The sequence below is a fragment of the Bos indicus genome, chromosome 10, assembly GCF_029378745.1.
Source record: "Bos indicus isolate NIAB-ARS_2022 breed Sahiwal x Tharparkar chromosome 10, NIAB-ARS_B.indTharparkar_mat_pri_1.0, whole genome shotgun sequence".
Classification (NCBI taxonomy): Eukaryota; Metazoa; Chordata; class Mammalia; order Artiodactyla; family Bovidae; genus Bos; species Bos indicus.
The window spans coordinates 88,328,147-88,350,318 of record NC_091769.1 but is presented as its reverse complement, the minus strand read 5'-3'; the positions used below and the strand labels follow the sequence as shown (position 1 = coordinate 88,350,318).

The 22,172-nt window shown below is 52.4% G+C and overlaps 1 protein-coding gene across 3 annotated transcripts; it reads right to left on the bottom strand.

The window, feature by feature from the left end:
• Positions 1-6,667: 6,667 nt before the first annotated feature.
• GSTZ1 (glutathione S-transferase zeta 1) lies at positions 6,668-22,057 on the bottom strand. Of its 3 annotated transcripts, none has more exons than XM_019969306.2 (9): positions 21,837-22,057; positions 14,574-14,625; positions 12,695-12,762; positions 12,095-12,175; positions 11,393-11,518; positions 9,861-9,939; positions 9,263-9,315; positions 8,469-8,518; positions 6,668-7,205 (listed from the first exon to the last, which is right to left on the bottom strand). In XM_019969306.2, the coding sequence occupies exons 1-9, from the start codon at positions 21,849-21,851 to the stop codon at positions 7,079-7,081; spliced, it is 651 nt and encodes a 216-aa protein (XP_019824865.2). In that variant the 5' UTR covers positions 21,852-22,057; the 3' UTR covers positions 6,668-7,078. The 3 variants fall into 3 exon arrangements, with proteins under 3 accessions (XP_019824865.2, XP_019824864.2, XP_019824866.2); XM_019969305.2 differs by lacking the exon at positions 21,837-22,057 and adding an exon at positions 14,899-15,130; XM_019969307.2 differs by lacking the exons at positions 14,574-14,625; positions 21,837-22,057 and adding an exon at positions 13,818-13,923.
• Positions 22,058-22,172: the final 115 nt, after the last annotated feature.

Below are 22,172 nucleotides of genomic sequence, written 5' to 3'. Positions count from 1 at the left end.
TAACAAGAAAAAGTTAAGAGTGAGATTAATGATAGAGCTTTCATCCGCATTTAAATTAAAAAATATATATGTATATATATATATTTGGCTGTGCCGGGTCTTGGGTGCTGCACGTGGACTTTATCTGGTTGTGGAGCACGGGCTTCTCATCGCCACGGCTTCTCTTGTTGCAGAGCATGGGCTCTCGACCTGCTGGCTCAGTAGTTGTAGCATACAGGCTTAGCTGCTTCGTGGCATGTGGGATCTTCCCAGATCAGGGATAGAACCCATGTCCCCTGCATTGGCAGGTGGATTCTTTAACCACTGGACCACCAGGGAAGTCTGCATTTAAATTTATAGCTGAGTATGAACTGGGATCTGGGCTTGGCCCAAGGGAAGAAACGTTAAGAGTTGTCGTTTAGTCGCTAAGTCATGTCCAACTCTTTTTGCAGCCCCAGGGACTGTAGCCTGCTAGGCTCCTGTGTCCGTGGGATTTCCCAGGCAAGAATACTGGAGTGGGTTGCCATTTCCTTCAACAGGAATCTTCCTGACCCAGGGACTGAATCAGTGTCACCTGCATTGGGAAGCAGATTCTTTACCACTCAGCCACCAAGGAAGCCCCTAAGTTTAGAGTGATGATTACTAAATAGAACTTCATTTGTTTTGTTAGTATTTGATCCCCAGGGATGTCCATTTTCCGGTGGGCTGACTCTATTCAAACTAACAATCAGGACTTTGGACACCACAGTAATCATTGACCATAGTCTGGGTAATACTCGGCCTACTTTCATTTGTTCAAATGACACTGTAAGATACCTTCGACCTGCCTTACAATGCCGCCTCTGCACATCCTTGGCGTGTACTCCAGAACAGGAAGGACTCACATCTGAGCAGAGGGGCACCATTAAATATTTTCTTAAGTGATACCTGTGGTCCTAAGATAAGCCTGTTTATTTTCCCCTGCTTTCTTTTACCACATATGTATTATAACTTACTTTAAAAAAAAAATGCTGATATTTTTATTTAATTTTTTTTTTTTGGCTGAGTCGGGTCTTCATCACAGCAGATCTTCGTTGTAGCCTGTGGGATCTTTCCTTGCAGTGGGAGGGCTTCTCTCTAGTTATGGTGCAGGGGCTCAGTAGATGTGTCATGTGGGCTTGCCCCACACTATGTGGAATCTTGGTTTCCTTGACCAGCAATCAAACCTGGGTCCCCTACATTGGGAGCTCAGAGTCTTAGCCACTAGACCATCAGGGAAGTCCCTGGGGATCTTTAATGCATTGTGTTTGGGTATGCCAAATATACTATGTCACTGATGACACAGAACATATTGGAGATAATTTTCTAACTTTTATTTTTTTCTGTAAATGGTTGTTTTTCATAGTTAAATCATTATCACTTGGCTTTTGCTGCATGAAATCTCATCCCCACTGAAATCAGGAAGCATATGAACAGGCATCTCTTTTTTTAATTAATATTATTTTTGACTGTGCTGGGTCTTCATTGCTGCTCACAGACTTTCTCTAGTTGTGGCGAGCAGGAGCTACTGTAGTTGTGGTGCTTGGGTTTCCCACTGCAGTGGCTTCTCTTGTTTAGGAGCACAGGCTCTCGGCAGGCAGCCTTTTGTAGTTGTGAAGCATGGGCTCAGTAGTTGCGGCTCCCAGACCCCAGAGCACAGGCTCAATAGTTGTGGCTCATGGGCTTAGTTGCCCTGCGGCATGTGGAATCTTCCTGGACCAGGGAACAAACCTCTGTCTCCTGCATCGGCAGGCAGATTCTTATCCACTGGACCACCAGGGCAGTCCCATTTTCTAACTTTTAAAGGCACTCTTTATATGATCTGTCATATCATTGACCCTGACATTGTTCAGGATCATATACATGTGTGCAACCACACACTGCAGCCCTTGACATCCAGTCTGACGTTCTTTAGCTCATGAAGTTCTTGCTACATTCAGCAGACATCTTAGTTCAGGTATTTGCCCTAAGTGGGCTAATGCCTGCTTTTGACCTTGGGAACAAGAGCTAAATAAGCTATGTTCAAAGATTAGGAGGAGCCAATAGAATGAGACTTATCTTATGAACATGTATATCTACCTGCTTATCCAGTAGTTAAGTTTGCTGCTGTCCTTAATGATTATGTAAAATTGCTTGGAACAAAATCGTTTATATTTTCATATGTTCTTAAAGATTTCCTGGCAGCACCCCCATTCTGCTTTCATCCTTCTAAAGTATTTATCAGGACTTACTATTTCCCTGGTGGCTCAGACGGTAAAGCGTCTGTCTATAATGCAGGAGACCAGGGTTCAATCCCTGGGTTGGGAAGATCCCCTGGAGAAGGAAATGGCAATCCACTCCAGTACTATTGCCTGGAAAACCCCATGGACAGAGGAGCCTGGTAGGCTACAGTCCATGGGGTCGCAAAGAGTCAGACACCACTGAGTGACTTCACTTTCACTACTTCCATAGAGCTGGAAGATTCTCCATATCTAATAACCAGCATGAAGTCATTCCAATATCTGTTCTTCATCCACTATGGCCACGCCCACTGCAGAAGGAGGGCAGATCAGACTTCCCTGCGTCCTTGGCATCCTGGGATTAGGTGTCTACGGATCCGTCTTCACAGATCTAACAACTGATGTGCAAATAAAGAAGGACCTGCCTTTTACCACTCGGTCAGCCATGGGGGAGAAACGCTTCCTGGAAAATATCCTCTCAATAGGAGATGGCTTTTGGATTGAGAGATATATCTGAACTCAGCCCCCGCCCAGTCAAATAAGAATTTACTTGCAGACTTGAGAGAGTTGCAGAGGAGGTCGTTTTAAAAACCCTCTATAGAAGCTTAATTATTGCTAAGCATTGGAGCCACTGTCTGACCTCTAGAGAAAAGTCTACGCACTTGGGGAAATATTTGCTTCTTCATGATCTGCCAGGGTCCTAAAAGAGGAAGAGACATTCAGGGAGGGAGAAGGTAACCAGCCATGATTGTATAGGGAGGGCATCTCTCAATTTCACCTGCATTTATGGAGTGAGGCTAGTCGCTGTGCTTGGAACTGGCGTCAAGAGAGACTGGTCAGTATTGCAGCCCTAGAGGAGCTTGAGGGAGCTCTGCCCTCACACAGGGGAGAAGGTATAGGAATGTTGCTTTCTCCCTACAGCACAGCTAAGTTACTCTGGAAATAGAGAAGAGTCTTCTCTTCTCGCCCATGTATCCAGCCCCAGGTTCTGGGAGGATGGTTTCCTAGGGGGAGGGGCTGAAGCTGGTCACATCTCAGGTCTCTGCATTTCTGAGCAGCAGGGCAGCTACCCATGTTGATGCCCTGGACACCGTGGAGGCCCCAGGGCTGGAACACAGATAGCCTCGGTAGCTTTAAAACCGCAGGCCTGGAACCCCACAGATGTTCTCCTTTCTCAGGAGTTGCGTTGTTCAGTGAGGCCACAATGCTATGCATCTGGCTGCCCCCCCGCCCCATTCCTTTTCCATCCCTCAGCTGGTCCTGAGCTGGTGGCTTCCCTGGGCCTGCCTGCTCTCTGTTCCTTTCAATTCCCCCTGGTTCCCTCACCTCCACAGTCCCAGCCTCCAAAGCTCACAGGAAACTCCAGAAAAGCTGCAGCAGCCTCTTGGGAGCTGAGTTGGTTCTGGGTTAGTTTTCTCCTTGGTTCCAGGTGAAGAAGGCGTCAAGAATGGTTCCCAGCCCTGACCTGGAGACCGTTTTGCTATAGACTGTGTGAAGAGCTCCGTGGCTCAGGTTCTTTAAAACACAAAAGTCTCCCCTTCACAAAAGCATCATGTAATAAGGAGATGGACTGTGGTTCCTCTACAGCTGAGAACCACAAAGGTTAGTCAGCCACATCTCTGGGTGGCTTGAGTCATGGATGTGGGGACGCCTGAAGAACCCAACCCAGTGTTTCTCGGCAGCTCAGAGTAGCCCAGAGTGAGTTTCTTTGGTTTAGACACATCTGTTTTTGTGGGGGAAGAACAGGTTTGTCTGGGCTCGGGGAAAACCAGAAGACAAAAGGAAGGCCTCAGAAATGTGACGACTCCAAGGATCTCGCTGAGACCAGAGGAAAAGTCAGTGTTTTATCTCTACCCTACCCAACCCACTGCTGGTATTCACCACACAACATGTGTCAGAAAATTCGTGTTGAACTAGAGAGGACCAGAGCTATGAGAAAAATATAAAAATGAGTTTTGTGCATGAGGATGGTTTCTACAAATGCTTGATAACGGAGGCTGTATTGCCTCTACCTCATTTAGATTTCCTTAAAATCCATTCAGCTTTGGCCACCAGTTTTAGGATGGATGATGGAGGCCCTAAGGTTAAACAGGTTAATTTTTTTTTTTTTTTTGACCGCACTGCAGCATGTGGGACCTTAGTTTCCTGACCAGGGATTGCACTCTTCCCCTTGGATTGGCAGCACAGAGTCCTAACCTCTGGGCCTCCAGTGAAGTCCCAGACAGGTTAATATTGTGCTACCCATCCAGGACGAGACGTGAGTTGAAATACATCAGCTCTTGGACATTATCTCAGATCAGACATACAAGCAGACAGGCATGATGTTTGGGCAGTGAGTGAGAGCTGGACAGGTCAATGTCCAGAAGTCAGTGGGGAGGCATAAGCTCAGCAAGAGCAGGGGCTGCAGCTGCCTTATCCAGTCACACAGCCACAGCCCCCAGCCCCCAGCCCGTGGGCGTGGGAAGGCTGCCGGACTGAGTGGAAGGAAGGGGGTCCATGAGTAGCTGGAGCAGGACGGCCATCAGCCCTGGCCTATGGGGCGTGGGAAGGCTCACCGCACGCTGGCGGACTGAGTAGAAGGAGGGGGGTCCATTAGCAGCTGGAGCAGGAGGGCCCCCAGCCCCCAGCCCGTGGGCGTGGGAAGGCTCACCGCATGCTGGCAGACTGAATGGAAGGAGGGGGGTCCATTAGCAGCTGAAGCAGGACGACCCCCAGCTAGTTTCTAGGAGGAACCCCAGCCCACCCGGCTCGTTATACCAAGTTCCCCATGAAATCGTTCAGACTTGGGGCGTAGGCTCAGCTTGTCTCTGTGTCTGGAGCCTTGTCCTAGACGTGGGTTCTGGCTGGTGCCTGCACTTCCCAGAAGTCTGATGGGCTTCTCTGTCGCCTGGAAACGAGGTGGGGAGGAGGGAGGGGTGGGAGGACGTGGTAACCTCAGCAGTGCTGGCAATCGCTTTGGATTATTTGGGCTTCCAAAGGCACCTGTGAGTGCGAGGCAGAGCCAGCTGTCGCCTTGATCTGGGGACGTGGCAGCAGCACCCCAACTGGCCAAGCCTCACTCCTGCCGCTCACCCACTGCTCCTTGCAGACCCCACTCTCTCTGGACGGCCAGGGAGCGCAGCCTGAAGTGTGGGGCCCCCACTCTTCCCCCTGAGCTCAATCCCTCTTTAAAATCCACCGGAGCTTGAGTCACCTTCAAAGTCCAAGTCAGGTGACCGTTACAGATCCCCAAGTTGAGATTAGTCTCTGATCTCAAGGTTTCTTGGAGAGAGCCCAGGGGAGCCTGATGCAGCCAGGCGAGTCTGGAGCAATCTGGGGGAAAGGGCCCAGACGGCAGCAGAGCAGGACACACACAGCCTCCCTCTCCACTGCTGTGTTTCATCTCCCTTCCTGTGCTTCTGTCTGTCTCCACTGGGGCAAACTCGCTTTGGGACCACAGTAGCCCACCTTGGTTACTGGAGAGCCTGGAACCCAGGTCATCTAAGAGATGAGATGCCACCAAGGAGCCCAGGATGAGAGGGAAGAGCTAGGTGCCCTGGGATTGGAGCTCAAGAAAAGGGGACTCACAGGGACTTTTCTGGTGGCCCAGGGGCTAAGACTCCGAGCTCCCAATGCAGGGGACCCAGGTTTGATCCTGGGTCAGGGAACTAGATCCCACATGGCTGCAACTAAGAGTTAACAAGCTGCAATTAAAGATCCCGCATGCTGCGAGCAAGACCTGGCACAGCCAAATAAATAAGTAAATATTTAAAAAGAAAAGAGAGGGGACTTCCATTTGGACTGGACACATATATCTTAATTCCCCGTTTAAACCTCAGTTACACAGGGGAAGATAAATCTCAGGTATAGGATATACAAGTCATCTTGTTTCTTTCCCAGAAGTGACCCCAATCTCCCCACAGAGAGCGGTGGGGAGATCATCTCTGTCTAGACGTGATCCTGGTTCTGGCTGCTCACTGCCAGGCTTGGGGACCTGGTCCAGGGAAGCCCAAGGTAAGCTGTTACCAAGTTGGTCTCCTGAGCTCACCAGTTGGAGGCTGTTTATGCTGCCTGTGGAGGAGCCTGCCTCCACTCCCAGGACCATTCACAACGGGATGTATCCTAAGTATCAAACCCTGGGGTTGGTCCAGAGAACGCCGCCCCTGAAGATGAGGGGCTTGGCTGAGAGAGCCTTAGAAGTGGTACCACTCTCAGCCCTGGGCGCTCAGCTGGTCACAGGATGCTCTCTCTCCTGCTTCTCATACCTGTTCTCTCCTGGGTCTTGTCTGACTCTCTCAGGCAGGCTTTGGGGCTTATTTTTCTTCCTGGCCCTTAGGTCCTGAGGGCCAGGCCAACCACAGGGGGTGGGCAAGGGGCTGGCTGACTCTCCTGGTCCAGACGCAGGGGGATTCCAGCCAGGAAGAGGGTTCACCTTCTGGAACCCAGCTCAGCTTTAAGTGACACAACACAGGCACCTGGGCTTTAGTTTAATGATCAGATTCCAGGGTGGGCTGTCTCGGAAGTCAGTTAACAGTCGAGGAGATGGGAAGATGCACGCAGACTTCCTCATGGCTCTGGTAAACTGGCCAGACGTTTCAGCCTACATTTACTGCATCCTCCTGACTGCCTGGGACCCGGACACCAGGTAACCTCCTGCCTTACCCACTCCCGCATCCTCCCACCCCACCCTGCCCACGGGTGCCAAACGAAGGGGTGAGGCAGAGACCGGCCCGGTGGGAAGGCAGAGCCAGTGCGAGGGTTCAGGTCTTCTGCTTCTCTGCAGTCAGGGCTCGCTCATTTCCAGGTAAGTTCGGCCCAGGCCGTGTCGCCCCTGCACCCCTCCCTGCCTCCCGCCCCAGCACCAGTGGGGCGCAGTTTGAGAGCTAGGCCCTCAGCTCAGGGGGTGTATCTGGCTGCCGACAGGGGTGAGACACGTGGAAGGCCTCCAAGGCCAGCAGTGACTTGTTGATGCGGCTGATGGTAGGGTAGGGGGTGAGGTCCACCTTGAACCTGGGGCAGAGAAACATCCATCTAAGCCAAGGTCCGCAGGGCACAGCCTGTGGGCGGCGGGCAGGGCTGGATGAAGCTCCTGGTGCTGGCCGGTGCAGGCCTAGGAAGGCGGCCTGCCGGCTGGGGGCTGCATTCACAGGGAGCTCTCTGCGGAGGGGTGGGTCTCCTGCAGGACCATTTCCCGCTGTTCCCACTCAATGGGAACGGGCTGCCGTGGCAGTCTACACGACTTACATGTGTAAGGCTGGTTCTGGGCTCTCATATACAGATTATCTCCCAGCCATTTCATGAGCTTCTTGAGGGGAGGGAATGTGTCTACACATTCCTGTTGCTGCTGCTGCTAAGTCACTTCAGTCGTGTCCGACTCTGTGCGACCCCACAGATGGCAGCCCACCAGGCTCCTCTGTCCCTGGGATTCTCCAGGCAAGAATACTGGAGTGGGTTGCCATTCCCTTCTCCAATGCATGCATGCATGCTAAGTCACTTCAGTCATGTCCAACTCTGTGCGACCCCATGGACAGCAGCCCACCAGGCTCCTCTGTCCACGGGATTCTCTAGGCAAGAGTTCTGGAGTGGGTTGCCATTTCCTTCTCCGACACATTCTTGTTAAGTGTTTCCATAACTGTAACAGTCCCTGGCGTGAGAAATGGCAACCCGCTCCAGTATTCTTGCCAGGAGAATCCAATGGACAGAGGAGCCTGGTGGGCTACAGTCCATGCGGTCCCAAAGTCAGGCACAGCTGAGCAACTGAGCACACGCATGTGTATGTGCATGCTCTCTCTCTCTCTCTCTCACACACACATACACACACACACACACACACACAGAGCAGTGCTCAGCACGATGCCTTCCACAGAGAGGTTCTATCTAGGCCTTCCTGAAGGGCTGATGGGAGGAAAGCAGAGCTCACTGCTGGGCACAGACACATCACACGGGAGAGAGCAGGCTCTCAGAGAGTCTCCTTCAGGAGTGTCCACCAGGTGAGACACCCCCTCCTGGGAGCAGGGACTATGAGGCGTCCCCTGGGCTGTGGTGGGCATGGCAACGGTGTTACACCGGCTTCTCCTGGCCGTCTCCTATGGGCCACAGTGGCTGCTGTGGCCTGGCACGGGGTTGGGCGGGGGGGTACCTTGGCCAGTCAGGGAGAGTCTGCATGAGATGTCACCTCAGTAGATGAAGTCAGGGCCTGACAGTAGGAGGAAGCTGGGTGTTTTGAGGGGAGCGGCCAGGAGGAGGAGAAAGGGTGCCGTGGCGCGCTCTTACCTGTCAGCATTTGCCACCTGCGGCGCTAAGCACAGGTCAGCCATGGACACCTGCAAAGAGGGTCAGGGGCGCTTTCATCAGGGGGTGCACCTCAGGCTCACGCTAGTGCCTATACCGGGGTGCTGGCCTCTGACGCTGCCATCTGTCTCTGGCCCTTCTACCCACCCCAAGGCTGCCCTCCCCCTGCTTGTCTCCCGTGGGCCCAGGCGGGGTCTGTCCCTTGGGTAGAAGCACTTCTCCCAGCTAAGCTCCAGCTGCCCTGACAACCAGCTCTGTGGGTAGCCAGAGAAGGCCCGCCTGCCTCAGTGGACAGTACTGTCCTCGTTAAAAACCACCAGCATGTAGGGAGGGCGCCCAGCAGGGACAGGATGCCTCTGGGTGCGGGCTGGGGGTGGCGCTCGGGAACCAGAATTGCCACAGGGCCAGGGCCTCAGCCTATATGAGCCGAGGATGCCTGAACCCTAGAATCCTGTCACTGGAAGGGAATGGAGACACTGTCTAGTCTAATCCCTCATGTGACAGCTGGACCACCTCTGCATTTTGGAGATGAGGTCTTTGACTTGAATACCTCAAGGAATGAGAAACTCACTTCCTCTTGAGGCATCTGACCAAGGGGACCACAGGAGTGCCCCACGAGCCAACTTCTGCTTAACACAGAGGGTGCCCTCCCCCACGCCCACCGCAGCCGCCTCCTTGGGAAGCTCTGGAGACCGAGCCTGCCCCAGGCTGGAGGGAGGCGGCTGAGTCTCAGGCGGAGACGGCGGCAGCCTGAGGCGGCCCGGGGAGGGGCTTACCTCGTCCCCCACACAGTACCTCCCCGCCGTGCTCTGCAGGATCTGCTCCAGAGCTGTGGGGAGGCAACACGGCGACTCTCACTCTGGGCACGGAAAGGGGAGATCAGCCTTTCTGGGCTTTGGCATCCATAGCTATGACACGGGCAGCTGTCTTGAGTAGCAAGGCTGGAGTGTGTGCTGGACGGAATGCGGCCATCGGGCCTGGAGATGGGTGATGGGGTGTGGGGGTGCCTGCCCTCGGCAATTGCAGCTACTCTTCCCTCCCAAGAGGACAAGACCTGCCGCTGGCCAAGGCAGTGGTTCTCACGCTGAGGGGCGCCGTGTTGCGGGCCTTGGCTTCCTGCCCGCAGTGGGCAGTGGAGCAGAAGCTGGGCCTCCTATCTTCCAAAGGCCTCGGGCGTGAGGGTCGCAGAAGCACCAGGGGTTCGGGTCAGGTTTGCTTGCTGCCCAACCCACTGCCCCCTCAGCCCTGCCCATCATGCCACCACTGTCAAGGCCAAGGGGCCTGGGAGGTTGCTGTAGATGCCCGGGGCCCTGGGTGTGAGGGCCATTTCTCTGAGAGGTCACCAGGGGGCAGCTCACAGGAGCGGGGACTCACCATTAAAGCCAGAAGTGATGGCCTGCTGGGCCCAGGTCAGCTGGTTCTCCTGTCCCACCTGCTTCAGGACAGACAGGTTCTGTGTGGCCCAAGGAAAAATCAGGGGTGAGCTCTGGGAGCCAGGCTGAGCCCACCCACTCCGCCAAGGCCCCTCAGGCAAGCCCAGTTCCCATGCGGCCTTTGACTGTACATCTGTCCTACCCCGGACCCTGCGAGCTCCTTCCTCCCATCTGGGCCCCGGGTTGGAAGGGAGGTGACCATCTTCTCAGGCCACCTTCTCAGGCTGCCCCAGAGTCCCCTGCAGTCTGGAAGCCTGTGACTCCAGCAGAGACATGGAAGGTGGGGGTGCACCCCAAGGCCTCTCTCCCTTGTGTCCAGTGCTTCTCCGTGACATGGTTCCTTGTGAAGAGGGGGTGTTGATACAGGGTAGGGGGCAGGATGGGGGAGGCACACAGGAGGCTTTCAGGAGATCCAGATGGATGTCCGTCTGCTCTAACTTCCTTTGTTAAAAAAAAAAGCAACAAGGGGGCACAGGTGCACAGTCCGGGGTCTGTCACTCTTGAGTCACTCCACCTCTCTGGGCTATTTTCTTCTTTTTTGGATCCTTGAGACTATACAGTCCATGGAATTCTCCAGGCCAGAATACTGGAGCGAGTAGCCTTTCCCTTCTCCAGGGGATCTTCCCAACCCAGGGATTGAACTCAGGTCTCCTGAATTGCAGGCAGATGCTTTACCAGCTGAGCCACAAGGGAAGCCCTGGGCTATTTACTTATTTGCAAAGTCACTCCATCTTTCTGGGCTATTTTCTTTTTTGCAAAGTCAGGAGTTAGCACAGATGAATTTTTTAAAAAACAGATGAACTCTTTTAACAGTTTTCTGTTCTGCTACTGCTGCTGCTGCTACGTCGCTTCAGTCGTGTCCGACTCTGTGTGACCCCATAGACGGCAGCCCACCAGGCTCCCCCATCCCTGGGATTCTCCAGGCAAGAACACTGGAGTGGGTTGCCATTTCCTTCTCCAATGCATGAAAGTGAAAAGTGAAAGTGAAGTCACTCAGTCGTGTCCGACTCTATCGACCCCATGGATGGCAGCCTACCAGGCTCCTCCGTCCATGGGATTTTCTAGGCAAAAGTACTGGAGTGGGTGCCATTGCCTTCTCCATTTCTGTTCTACCAGTGACAATTAAAAAAAAAAATCTGAAGCGAATCCCAGTCTATGACAGAGAACAGGTGAAAGGAAGGCTGCTCTGGGTCAAGGCAGGACCTGGGTGGCTCACCTCTCCCTGCCTCCTAGCCCCTTCCCACCTCAGAGGGAGGTGGTGCCTCTGGAGGTGTCCTTGGAAAGCTGGGGGCCCCCGGGGGGATGGGTATTTTCTGGCTCCCCTCTTCCCTCTGCCCCACAATCCAGGGCCAAGTCCCTGAGGGTCCCCTCTGTCCTCCTGCCCCCAGCCCCCACCCACTGACGAGCTGGGTGCCGAGGGTGGGCTTGCAGGAGCGAGGGGAGGGAGGGAGCGCACACACACAGGAGCTGCACCTGCAGGGGCTGGATACCACTGGCGATGAGGTCTGACACCATGCGCACCTGCGCCCTCTTCTTTGGGTCCCAAGGCAGGAGTCGCGGCGTGGGCCGGGTCTCCTCCAGATACTCGATGATGGCCAGCTGTCCAGAGGGGAGCAGTGAGACAGGGACCAGAGGGGACGGCCGATTCCTCCTCCTCCACTCCTCCACTGCACTACGTCGTTCAGTCACGTCCGACTCTTCGCGGCCCCACGGACTGCAGCCCACCAGGCTCCTCTGTCCATGGGATTCTCCAGGCAGGAATACTGGAGTGGGTTGCCATGCCCTTCTCCAGGGCATCTTCCCGACCCAGGGATCGAACCCAGGTTTCTTACGTCTCCTGCATTGGCAGGCAGGTTCTTTACTACTAGTGCCACCCGGGGAAGCCCAAATCACCACCCCACCTTTTTTATCCTTCTTACCATCCTCCCCTCGAGCCCCGTGAAGCCAAGAGGCTCCCCAGGAGGACAAGCTCATTTTGGGCCCTTGTCCTGCTGAGCTTGGGCTCCCCCCATGCTTAAGTCTCCCCTCAGTTTCCAAAGCAAGCGGGCAACCTCCCTTCCTCCTGCGTCCCTCCTAAGAGCTGGGCGCCCTGGGTAGACACAGGGAAGGAAGGTCCGTGAGGTCCTCTTGTCCAGGCCCCATACTCATGCGGGGTCTCCCGAAGCTTCCACTTACGGACTGGCCGATGGTGATTCCATCAATCTTCAGGGCTGGCACCTGCTTCATGGGATTCAGGGCCTGGAATTCTCCAGAGAACTGTGGAGACGAGGCTCTGGTGGACTGGGCGGCCGGGGCTGAGCCAGCTAAAGCAGAGAGGAGCAAGCAGGAAGCCCCCAGCCTACTGCCCACCTGCACCCACCTCCCTGGGGAAGGCCCTGGCTCCAAGGCCCCGGGTGACACCTGGGGGAATCCGTGCAGAATCCCGAAGCCCAGTGGCTGCTGAGACACAAGCTTTGTCCCAGTGGCCTGGCTGTGTGCTTGTCCCTGCACCTCGTATGTGGCCACCAAGGCGCCTCTGCAGGGTTCACCACCCGCCCTCCTGGAGTCGTGCTGTGGTATAGCTCCTGGAACCTGGGCCTCCCCATGGCCCCGGCAGCTGCTGCACAGCCTGCTGCCCTGTCCCATGAGGGAAAGCCAGCAGCCTCCTCTGGCCGTGGGGACTACAGGGCACAGGAGTACAGGGTTCATCCTCATGGGCAGAAGTCTGCATCCCCTGCTGGGCCCCTCTCCGAGGCCTCTGCCTCCTACATCGTGGCCTGGGGGCGGCCTCCTTACCTGCTGGCCCCCATCCTTTGTGAGGTTGATGGCTACTGTCTCATAGTCGATGTTTTTCAAGGCCAGAGCTAGGAGAGACGGGAGACGGCAGTTGGGTGACCGCCTCTGACCACATTCCCAAGGGTGACCAGAGAGATGGAGTCTTCTTTCTCTGCACCACTGGGGGAAGTCCTGGGCCCTGCTTCCCATCTCCCTTGACCAGCATCTGCTCTCCTACCCCAGGGCCCTGACGCTCTGTCTCTCTTCCTCCTGGGCTCACTGTATCCCCAGGGGAGGCCTTTGGGGAGCCCACGCCGTGGGCTCCTGGAGGACAGCAGGGAAGTGTCCCCATCATCTCTGCCCCCTGCAGGGCCTCACCTAGCAGGGAGCGGGGCTGATGTGTTGGAGACACGCACTCATTTCCCCAGCCAAAGCCATCTGAGGGCTGAGGGAAGGCACTCAGTGACCAGGCAGGGCCCACATGGACTGATGACACTCTGGTTCTGTTTAGAGAGGAAGCCCTTTCTAATCCATTCTCTCTGTTCTTCGGGTTGTTGACTGCAGATTCCAAGCAGGGTGCTGGGACTCTCTGGTGGTCTCAGAGAGGCATAGCTGGGACTCCTAGTGGCTGGATTTCCTCTCCTCCTCCTTTGATGTTTCCCCACCCCCCACCACCCATCCCGGCAAAGTGAGGGTAAAACAGTCAATCGCAGTGGAGGAGACTGTAAAAGTGTGCACACTTGTGCATTAAAATACAGCGATGGCTGGCATCAGGCAAAGGAATGAGGGGAGGAGGCTGAGACATGTCACAGTCTGCAGAGCCTGGAGAACACTGGGCTCTATCAGCTGTGGTCAGCTCCACCCTGGAGGGTGAGCGTGGTCGGGCCGGGCCGGAGGCCAAGGCACACCGGGCTCGCAGAGACAGTGCCCACGCTGCTGGTCTGGCCCAGCCAGGGCGGAGGCTGTGGGCCGGAGGAGGGCGTCTTCTTCGAGGAACGTGTCCTCCGGCAGCCTGGTGCTCTTGCCCACCGAATCTAGCAAATACCAGGGGCCTGTGGGAAGAGGGGGTCATGGAGGATGGCTTCGTAGTCAGGACCGGGCTCCTGGTAGCAGGCTGCCGGGGTTCAAATGCCATCACATTCACCCGCTAGCCTCATGGCCTTGGGCAGGTAACTTCATGAGCCTCTGTGCCCGTTTCCCCAGCTGACAGGCAGTGCAGGGTAGGAAAGAACATGGACTCTGGAACCAGACTAGCTGGGTCAAATTCCAGCTCCGCCCCTTACTGGCTACGTGACCTTGGGCAAGTACCCTTGGGCAATCTCCCTGTGCCCCAGTTTCCCCACCAGTACAATGGTGACACCAGTAATAACTCCCTCCTAGGGTTGTTCAGGTTTAAATGGAGTCATGGACACAAAAGCACTCAGCACCATTCTCTCTCGGCAAGAGCCTATGACTCTGAGCTTGGCCAAGGGCTGAGTGAAGCTGAGCGAGAGAAGGGTCAGATGACGACTGAACCAGAGGGGCCGCGGTTTCTCCTTCTCTGAGGCCTCTGGGGTTGACACTGGCCAGTTCTGTTTAATTTGCCAGATCAAATAAGATAAGAAGTGAGGAATGCCAGCTGTTCCCTGCCAGTTACCAAGGACCTCTGAGTTCTCTGAGGTTGCCTGAAGCATGGTTGCTATGGGGCTTTGGAGAGCAGTGTGGGAGAGGTGGCGGGTCCAAGAGGAAAAACAGCCCCTTCCTTCCTCTTGTTGGCTTTGCAAGGTAGACATGCCTTCAAGGCTGAGGGCTCCAGGAGATCTGCTGGGGGTGGTACCCTGAAAAGCTGGTACCCAGCTTTTCACCCACACTTCCCTCCACCCTACCCCACCCTGGCTGTCAGTGGAGGCACAGCTCTTACCGATTCGAACTCTCCATGAGCAGGAGCTTCGGAAATAGGAATACAGGATGGGCTGAGGAGAGAGGAAGAGGAGGCACGTTAACCCATGCTTGGTGGGTTCTCAGCCCCAGAAGTCCACTGGAGGGGAGGCAACTCCCAGCCAGGAGGCTCCCAGCAAGCCAGGCCTCCTTCCTTAAGCCTGCATCGGGAAAATTCAGGCCAGACTCAGAGCTATCTGGGATAGAAGCCTTGGGGGTCGTGTGGTGACTCCAACTGTGCTGTCATGCGTCCCTGAGGTCCCAGGGACTCCCCACAGGGGAAGCCAGTCTGCAAATGCTTTCCTTACCTTGCTCGATTCAGCCATGCTGCTGTGGTGACCCCTGGCCTCTCAGGGAACATCCACTCTCATAGAGCTGCAGGGCAGGGGGAGTAACTCTAAAGGGGTGGATCCTACTACCAGCCAATGGGAAGCTGGGCTAAACAGGCATCAGGGGAACTTTGAGTCTGGTCAGAAGGCCTCTTGAACTTGTGGGAAGCCTTTTCTGCTTCTGGTGGAGCCGGGTCTGGTGTCCCGGGCAGACAGGAGGCGTAGTTTTGAGGTAGTAGTTCACGTGGTGCAGTGGACTGGGAGCTGGCATACCTGGGGTCTGGTCCCAGGGCAGGAACTAGCTCTGCGTGACTGGGCACAGAGCCCTGCCTTCTCTAGTCTTCAGCTCCCTCATCTGTGAAACGAAGGGTTGCCCTAAAATGACAGCTTAATACCTTCTGACAGTGGCAGAGATATTGGGAAATCTAATTTTCTGAGCTTTGGTGCCCATCTCTTTCAACATTCCAGCTACCAGTCCTCCATGCTCTCAAGTGATCTCATTAAAACAGCTAGGGAATATGCCCATTAACTCCAAAGCTGAGGTCACAAGCTGGCAGCCCACAGTGTTCTGTTTGGTCTATACTGTATTTAAAAACCTTTCAATTAGTTGCTAACATTAAAAATCATATTGTTTTATATATAAATCCTGTTGCCTGTTTTTCCTTAAAAAAAAAAAAAAAAAAGTCTGGCGATACTGGACTGTTTTCTGAGTAGCAACACTGACCAGAGACCATTAATAACCCCCTTTAGAGAAAGCACGCCCTCTCAGATCTGCCATGGTCCTGTCCCTCGTTTTTGTTGCTTTAAAGCCCCTGAAGGCAATAGCATGTGAGACATCACCTCTAAACTTTTGGGACTCAAAGTTAGTTTCTCTGGTGCTTCCAGGTACCCAGCATTTCAAAGCAGAACCCAGGACAGAATTACCAGTAATTAGCACTCATGAATCTTCCAGCAGACACATATGTAGCCTTATGGATGAGGGAGAACTCAACAGAATTTCTCAGATTACCCCTGTCTACCATCTCTCTATAGACACTTCACCCAAGTTTCTTTCTGCTTCTGCAGGCACCAGGTCACCAAGCTGCTTGCTACTGAGTCACTTCCTAGGGAGGTCGATAAGAAGTCTAGGGGTCCCCAAGGAGAGAGGGGTCTGGAATTCTCAAGGAGGAGGAAGTTCAGTTCAGTTGCTCAGTGGTGTCTGACTCTTTGTGATCCCATGAATTGCAGCACTCCAGGCCTCCCTGTCCATCACCAACTCCCAGAGTTCACTCAAACTCACGTCCATCGAGTCAGTGATGCCATCCAGCCATCTCATCCTCTGTCATCCCCTTCTCCTCCTGCCCCCCATCCCTCCCAGCATCAGAGTCTTTTCCAACGAGTCAACTCTTTGCATGAGGTGCCCAAAGTATTGGAGTTTCAGCTTCAGCATCAGTCGTTCCAAAGAACACCCAGGGCTGATCTCCTTTAGAACGGACTGGTTGGATCTCCTTGCAGTCCAAGGGACTCTCAAGAGTCTTCTCCAACACCACAGTGCAAAAGCATCAATTCTTCAGCGCTCAGCTTTCTTCACAGTCCAACTCTCACATCCATACATGACTACTGGAAAAACCATAGCCTTGACTAGAGGGACCTTTGTTGGCAAAGTAATGTCTCTGCTTTTGAATATGCTATCTAGGTTGGTCATAACTTTCCTTCCAAGGAGTAAGCATCTTTTAATTTCATGGCTGCAATCACTATCTGCAGTGATTTTGGAGCTCCAAAAAATAAAGTCTGACACTGTTTCCACTGTTTCCCCATCTATTTACCATGAAATGATGCCATGATCTTCGTTTTCTCAATGTTGAGCTTTAAGCCAACTTTTTCACTCTCCTCTTTCACTTTCATCAAGAGGTAACAATTCCTCTTCACTTTCTTGCATAAGGGTGGTGTCATCTGCATAGCTGAGGTTATTGATATTTCTCCCAGGCAATCTTGATTCCTTCCTTGTGCTTCCTCCAGCCCAGCGTTTCTCATGATGTACTCTGCATATAAGTTAAATAAGCAGGGTGACAATACACAGCCTTGATGTACTCCTTTTCCTATTTGGAACCAGTCTGTTTTTCCATGTCTAGTTCCAGTTCTAACTGTTGCTTCCTGACCTGCATATAGATTTCTCAAGAGGCAGATCAGGTCGTCTGGTATTCCCATCTCTTTCATAATTTTCCATAGTTTATTGTGATCCATACAGTCAAAGGCTTTGGTATAGTCAATAAAGCAGAAATAGATGTTTTTCTGGAACTCTCTTGCTTTTTTGATGATACAGCAGATGTTGGCAATTTGATCTCTGGTTCCCCCGCCTTTTCTAAAACCAGCTTGAACATGTGTAAGTTCACGGTTCACGTATTGCTGAAGTCTGGCTTGGAGAATTTTGAGCATTACCTTACTAGCATGTGAGATGAGTGCAATTGTGTGGTAGTTTGAGCATTCTTTGGCATTGCCTTTCTTTGGGATTGGAATGAAAATGGACCTTTTCCAGTCCTGTGGCCACTGCTGAGGAGTGGCCACAAGGAGGAAGAAAGGACAAACTTTTTTTGCTCTACATTCCTTAAGATTATATAACAATGTATCCTGCCAGAGGACAGTCTCTGGATTATACCTTCTGGCTAATCCTGTTATCTTAAAATGTAAATTATGGGAGTAGGTTTGGTCTTTACAAGGATTAGATAGATAGATAGATAGTGAAGTCTGACTCTTTGCAACCCCAGGGACAGTAGCCAACCAGGCTCCTCTGTCCATGGGATTTTCCAGGCAAGAATACTAGAGTGGGTTGCCATTTCCTTCTCCAGGGGATCTTCCCGACCCACGGATTGAACCCAGGTCTCCGGCATTGTAGGCAGACGCTTTACTGTCACCAGGGAACTTTTTACAAGGATTATATAACAATAATGTACCTTGCCTGAGGACAGTCTCTGGATTAAACCTTCTGCTAATCCTGTTATCTTAAAATGTAAATTATGGGAGTAGGTCTGGTCTTTACAACCTCCAGACATTCTTTGGATTCACTGGAGAGTATATAACTCCATTGCCTTAGAGAGTATATAACTCATTGCATTACTCCATAGCAAGAGGGTACTCTTTCTACCCCCTTCTGATGTCTATGTCAGAAGCTTTCTCTATCTCCTTTATACTTTAATAAAACTTTATTACACAAAAGCTCTGAGCGATCAAGCCTCATCTCTGGCCCTAGATTGAATTCTTCTCCTCTGGAGGCCAAGAATCCCAGCATCTTTGCGTGGTTCAGCGACAACCTTTCATCTCGGGGGCTCATCCAGGATTCTTCAGAACAAGGTAAGGATGCTTGGAGCTCTAGTTCTTTGTTCTCCTAGTGAACACGTTTTCTGCTACTAACTCTACGCTGTGCTTGTGTGAATGAATGAAATGCCCTGCGTGAAGCAAGTGAGGAGCCCTGCTCTGCGGTTCCACAGTGACCTCATACGGCTTATGGCAGAAACCTGTCGGGGGTTTATACCAACCTGCCAATGCCAAGAGGCATCCAATGTCTCCTTCGGTGACCAACCAGAAATGGGCAAAGCATGTGGACCGAACTCTTTCTCAGTCAAACTTTCGGTCTCTTTGACCATTTCATAACTCCTTGGAAATTAGGAGTACTAACCTAATCTGTCGCATCATAGACTTTCAAGGGACTTATGAGCTATGCTGTTACTGTGTATTGTTACTTAGATCCCAAACTTGGATTGGTAGTCAGGAAGGTAGTAGTCAGCCTCACTAGGAATCGAAAGTTTGGAAGTTAGATGGAGCTCTAGCTACAAGAGCATCTCTGAGGTTAAAGGTTACTGAGATTGGAACTACAATGGGTTTTTTTTTACTTTGGTAACGCTGGGTCTTAGTGGACCAGAGGAGACTCTTATACTGGTGTGGTGACGCTTAGGAGGCTCTTATACTGGTATGATGATGCTTGGAAGGAACATCTCAGTTTTATGTTCGTTATCGGTCTTATTGTGGTCAGGAATATACTCAGGGTCGTGCACAGGCACTCAGGTGATGAACGGTGCCCCCAGCGATCTTAGCCTGGGAGGCATTCCAGAAGGTTACTCTGATTGCACCCCAGGTGGCATCAGAGGTAATGGTGAAGAGTCGGATGTTAGGGATGCCATCAGGTCTATCCCTGGTACATCCCACCCCGTCTCGGTGGTAGAACCGAGAAGGACGAGTACGGCGCCTGCGTCGGTTAAGTGACAGATTAAGTCTGACCAGGAAAGAAAAGCTTTGGTGTAAAATCTGTCTATTCCCCCATCTAGAGCAAGGAGGGATGCCTCCAGTAGAAAGATGGCACTGGTCACTTTTTTTCTCTCTTACAGATGGGCGCTAACTATTCCAGCCTCAGTCCTTTGAACTATATCCTGAAAAATGGATAGATTTGATGCCCAGGGCTTAAAGAATTTACACCTGGTCTTCCTATGTGATACTGCATGGTCATGGTATCCATTAGAGGATGGCAAACAGTGGCCAGTTGGAGGGTCTCTTAAGTATAATACTGTTTTACCATTAGACTGGTTCTGTAGAAAACAAGGGAAATGGGTACAAATAGCATATGTGTTGCCCTTTTTTCTCTCTGTGAAATATGCCAGACTTGTGTCCTAAGGGTATAGATTTGGGTGTGACTCCTTCAGGTCCCTCCCGTCCTCCTACTTTATTAGATGAGATGGAGGACAGGAGACAAAGAGATAAAGAAAAGCAAGTTTCTCCAATCTATCCCTGGGATCATATGCACAGAGCAGCCAGAGAGACTGAGGAACAGCCACACAAGCTGTTGCTTCTTCATGAAGCACCCACCGGGAGAAATAATCAATCTATGAGAGTTAATAAGCCTTTTTCTTATTAAGAAATACAAACAATCAAGGAGGATCTGGGAGACTATTTAGAGGACCCAGAAAAATATATTAGAGCTTTTAAAGGTGTTACTCTGCTTTATGACCTTACTTGGAAGGATGATGTATATCTTGGAAAAACGCTGACTCCCAACTCAAAAACTCATTGGAAAGTATATAACTCCATTGCTAACACTAGCAAGCGGGTACTCTTTCTACCCTCTTCTGATGTCTACATCAGAAGCTTTCTCTATCTCTTTTATACTTTAATAAAACTTTATTACACAAAAGCTCTGAGCAATCAAGCCTCGTCTCTGGCCCTGGATTGAATTCTTCTCCTCTGGAGGCCAAGAATCCCAGCATCTTTGTACAGTTCAGCAACAACCTTTCACTACCTGACCCTGCTTTCATCATCCTCGAAATACCAACTCCACTTTCCATGCAGGTAAGGACACAAGTGGGAACCCAGTCCTCCTAAATTAGTTCCTGAGCCTGAGAGTTTTAGTCTATCCTGAAGGCAACTTTCATGGGGAAAGTGAAGATAGTTCTGGCACAGAGGGCAAGTGATAGGCAGCAGACATCCTTGGAGGAAGAGTTTGGTGGCCACAATTAGATGTACCCTGCTCCACGGTGCCTCCCTTTCCTTACCTGGTTAGGCTGGAGGGGGCCCCTGAGGCCCAGAGGCAGCAACTGCTGAAACAGAATGGAATCTCTAGAGAGCCGGAAACAGTAGCTTAGAATCTCTGAAGAAACACCTTACCTAGTTACTGAATGTTATACCTTTGACCTGTGCTAAGGGTGAGCACAGAACCACTGTAAATGCCATTAAGCCCTCACGTTTCCTACTTATGGGCCACCAGCAGATATAACCAAGGGCGGTTTCTGGTCTCTCTCTTACCAATGATACCTGCATAAACCATTCCATATTCCTTTTTGCATTTGCAGAGCTAAATTTTAAAAGTTAAAAGAGTGAAGTCACTCAGTCATGTCCGACTCTCTGCGACCTCATGGACAGTAGCCCACCAGGCTCCTCAGACCATGGGATTTTCCAGGCAAGAATACTGGAGTGGATTGCCATTTCCTTCTCCAGGGGATCTTCCTGACCCAGGGATTGAACCCAGGGCTCCTGTATTGCAGGCAGACGCTTTACCATCTGAGCCACCAGGGAAAGTTCTATTATTATTAAAGCTATGCTATATTCCACCTGATGTTCCTGCCACCTTCCTTTGAGCTACAATCGCTGTTCTCACTCTTTAATAAAGAGATTGATATAGCGGTTTGGGGACAGGCCTGGGAAATGCAAATTAAAACCGGTAAAGTCTCCAAGTGATTGTTATGACCACAAGTGCCACCACCTCCCCTTGGCACTCTCTCAAAATGCAAACAACCCTGGAAGGCTATTTGCTCACTGTAAGACCCGATGCTGAAGCTGAAACTCCAATACTTTGGCCACCTGATGCGAAGAGCTGACTCCTTGGAAAAGACCCTGATGCTGGGAAAGAGTGAGGGCAGGAGGAGAAAGGAGGAGGGGACGACAGACGATGAAATGGTTTGATAGCATCACCGACTCGATGGACATGAGTTTGAGTAAATTCCGGGAGCTGGTGATGGACAGGGAGGCCTGGCGTGCTGCAGTCCGCGGGTTAGCAAAGAGTCGGGCACGACTGGACTGAACTGAAATGAACTCAACTGAGACCTGTAGGGCTGACCGCCGGGAAAAAGTACGCAGGCCAGTGTGCAGAACAGGGAGACGAGAAACGGTGCTAGGAAGCCCCAGCGGGTCGAGCTGGGGGCTGGCGAGACTAGCACGAAGGGTACGACTAAAACAACCCGCGGAACCTCGAGTTCCGTGCCTCGGGCCCAATCCCCGCTCCAACCCCCAAAGACAGTGCAACGCGCAGGCGCACAGCCGAGTCCGAGCGGCGCACGGCCTGCTGGGAGTCTTTGTGGGAGCTGTGGGCGGGGCCGAGCGTCACCTTTGACCCCGGCCCCAGGGTTGTCTCAGTGTTTCTAAGCAGCGGCCCCTCGCCTCAGATACGCGGCACAGACCTTCCCTACTTGCATCTCGCGCTGCGGGCGGCCCCTCCTTCCGGGTCAGGAAACTTCGCGCCGGCGACTCTCCGACTCGGCGACGATTCGGGCCCAGTGGGACCCTAAAACGTCGAACTTCGGTTTTAGTCTGGGTAGAAGAGAGGGTCCGCCCCCCAACACGTCAGAACTTCAGTTTTGGTCTTGGTAAAAGCGAGGGGCCGGACCCAACACGTCAGGACTTCGGTTTTGGTCAGGGTAGAAGCGAGGGGCCGGACCCAACACGTCAGGACTTTGGTTTGGGTCTCGGTAAAAGTGAGGGGCCGGACCCAAGACGTCAGGACTTCGGTTTTGATC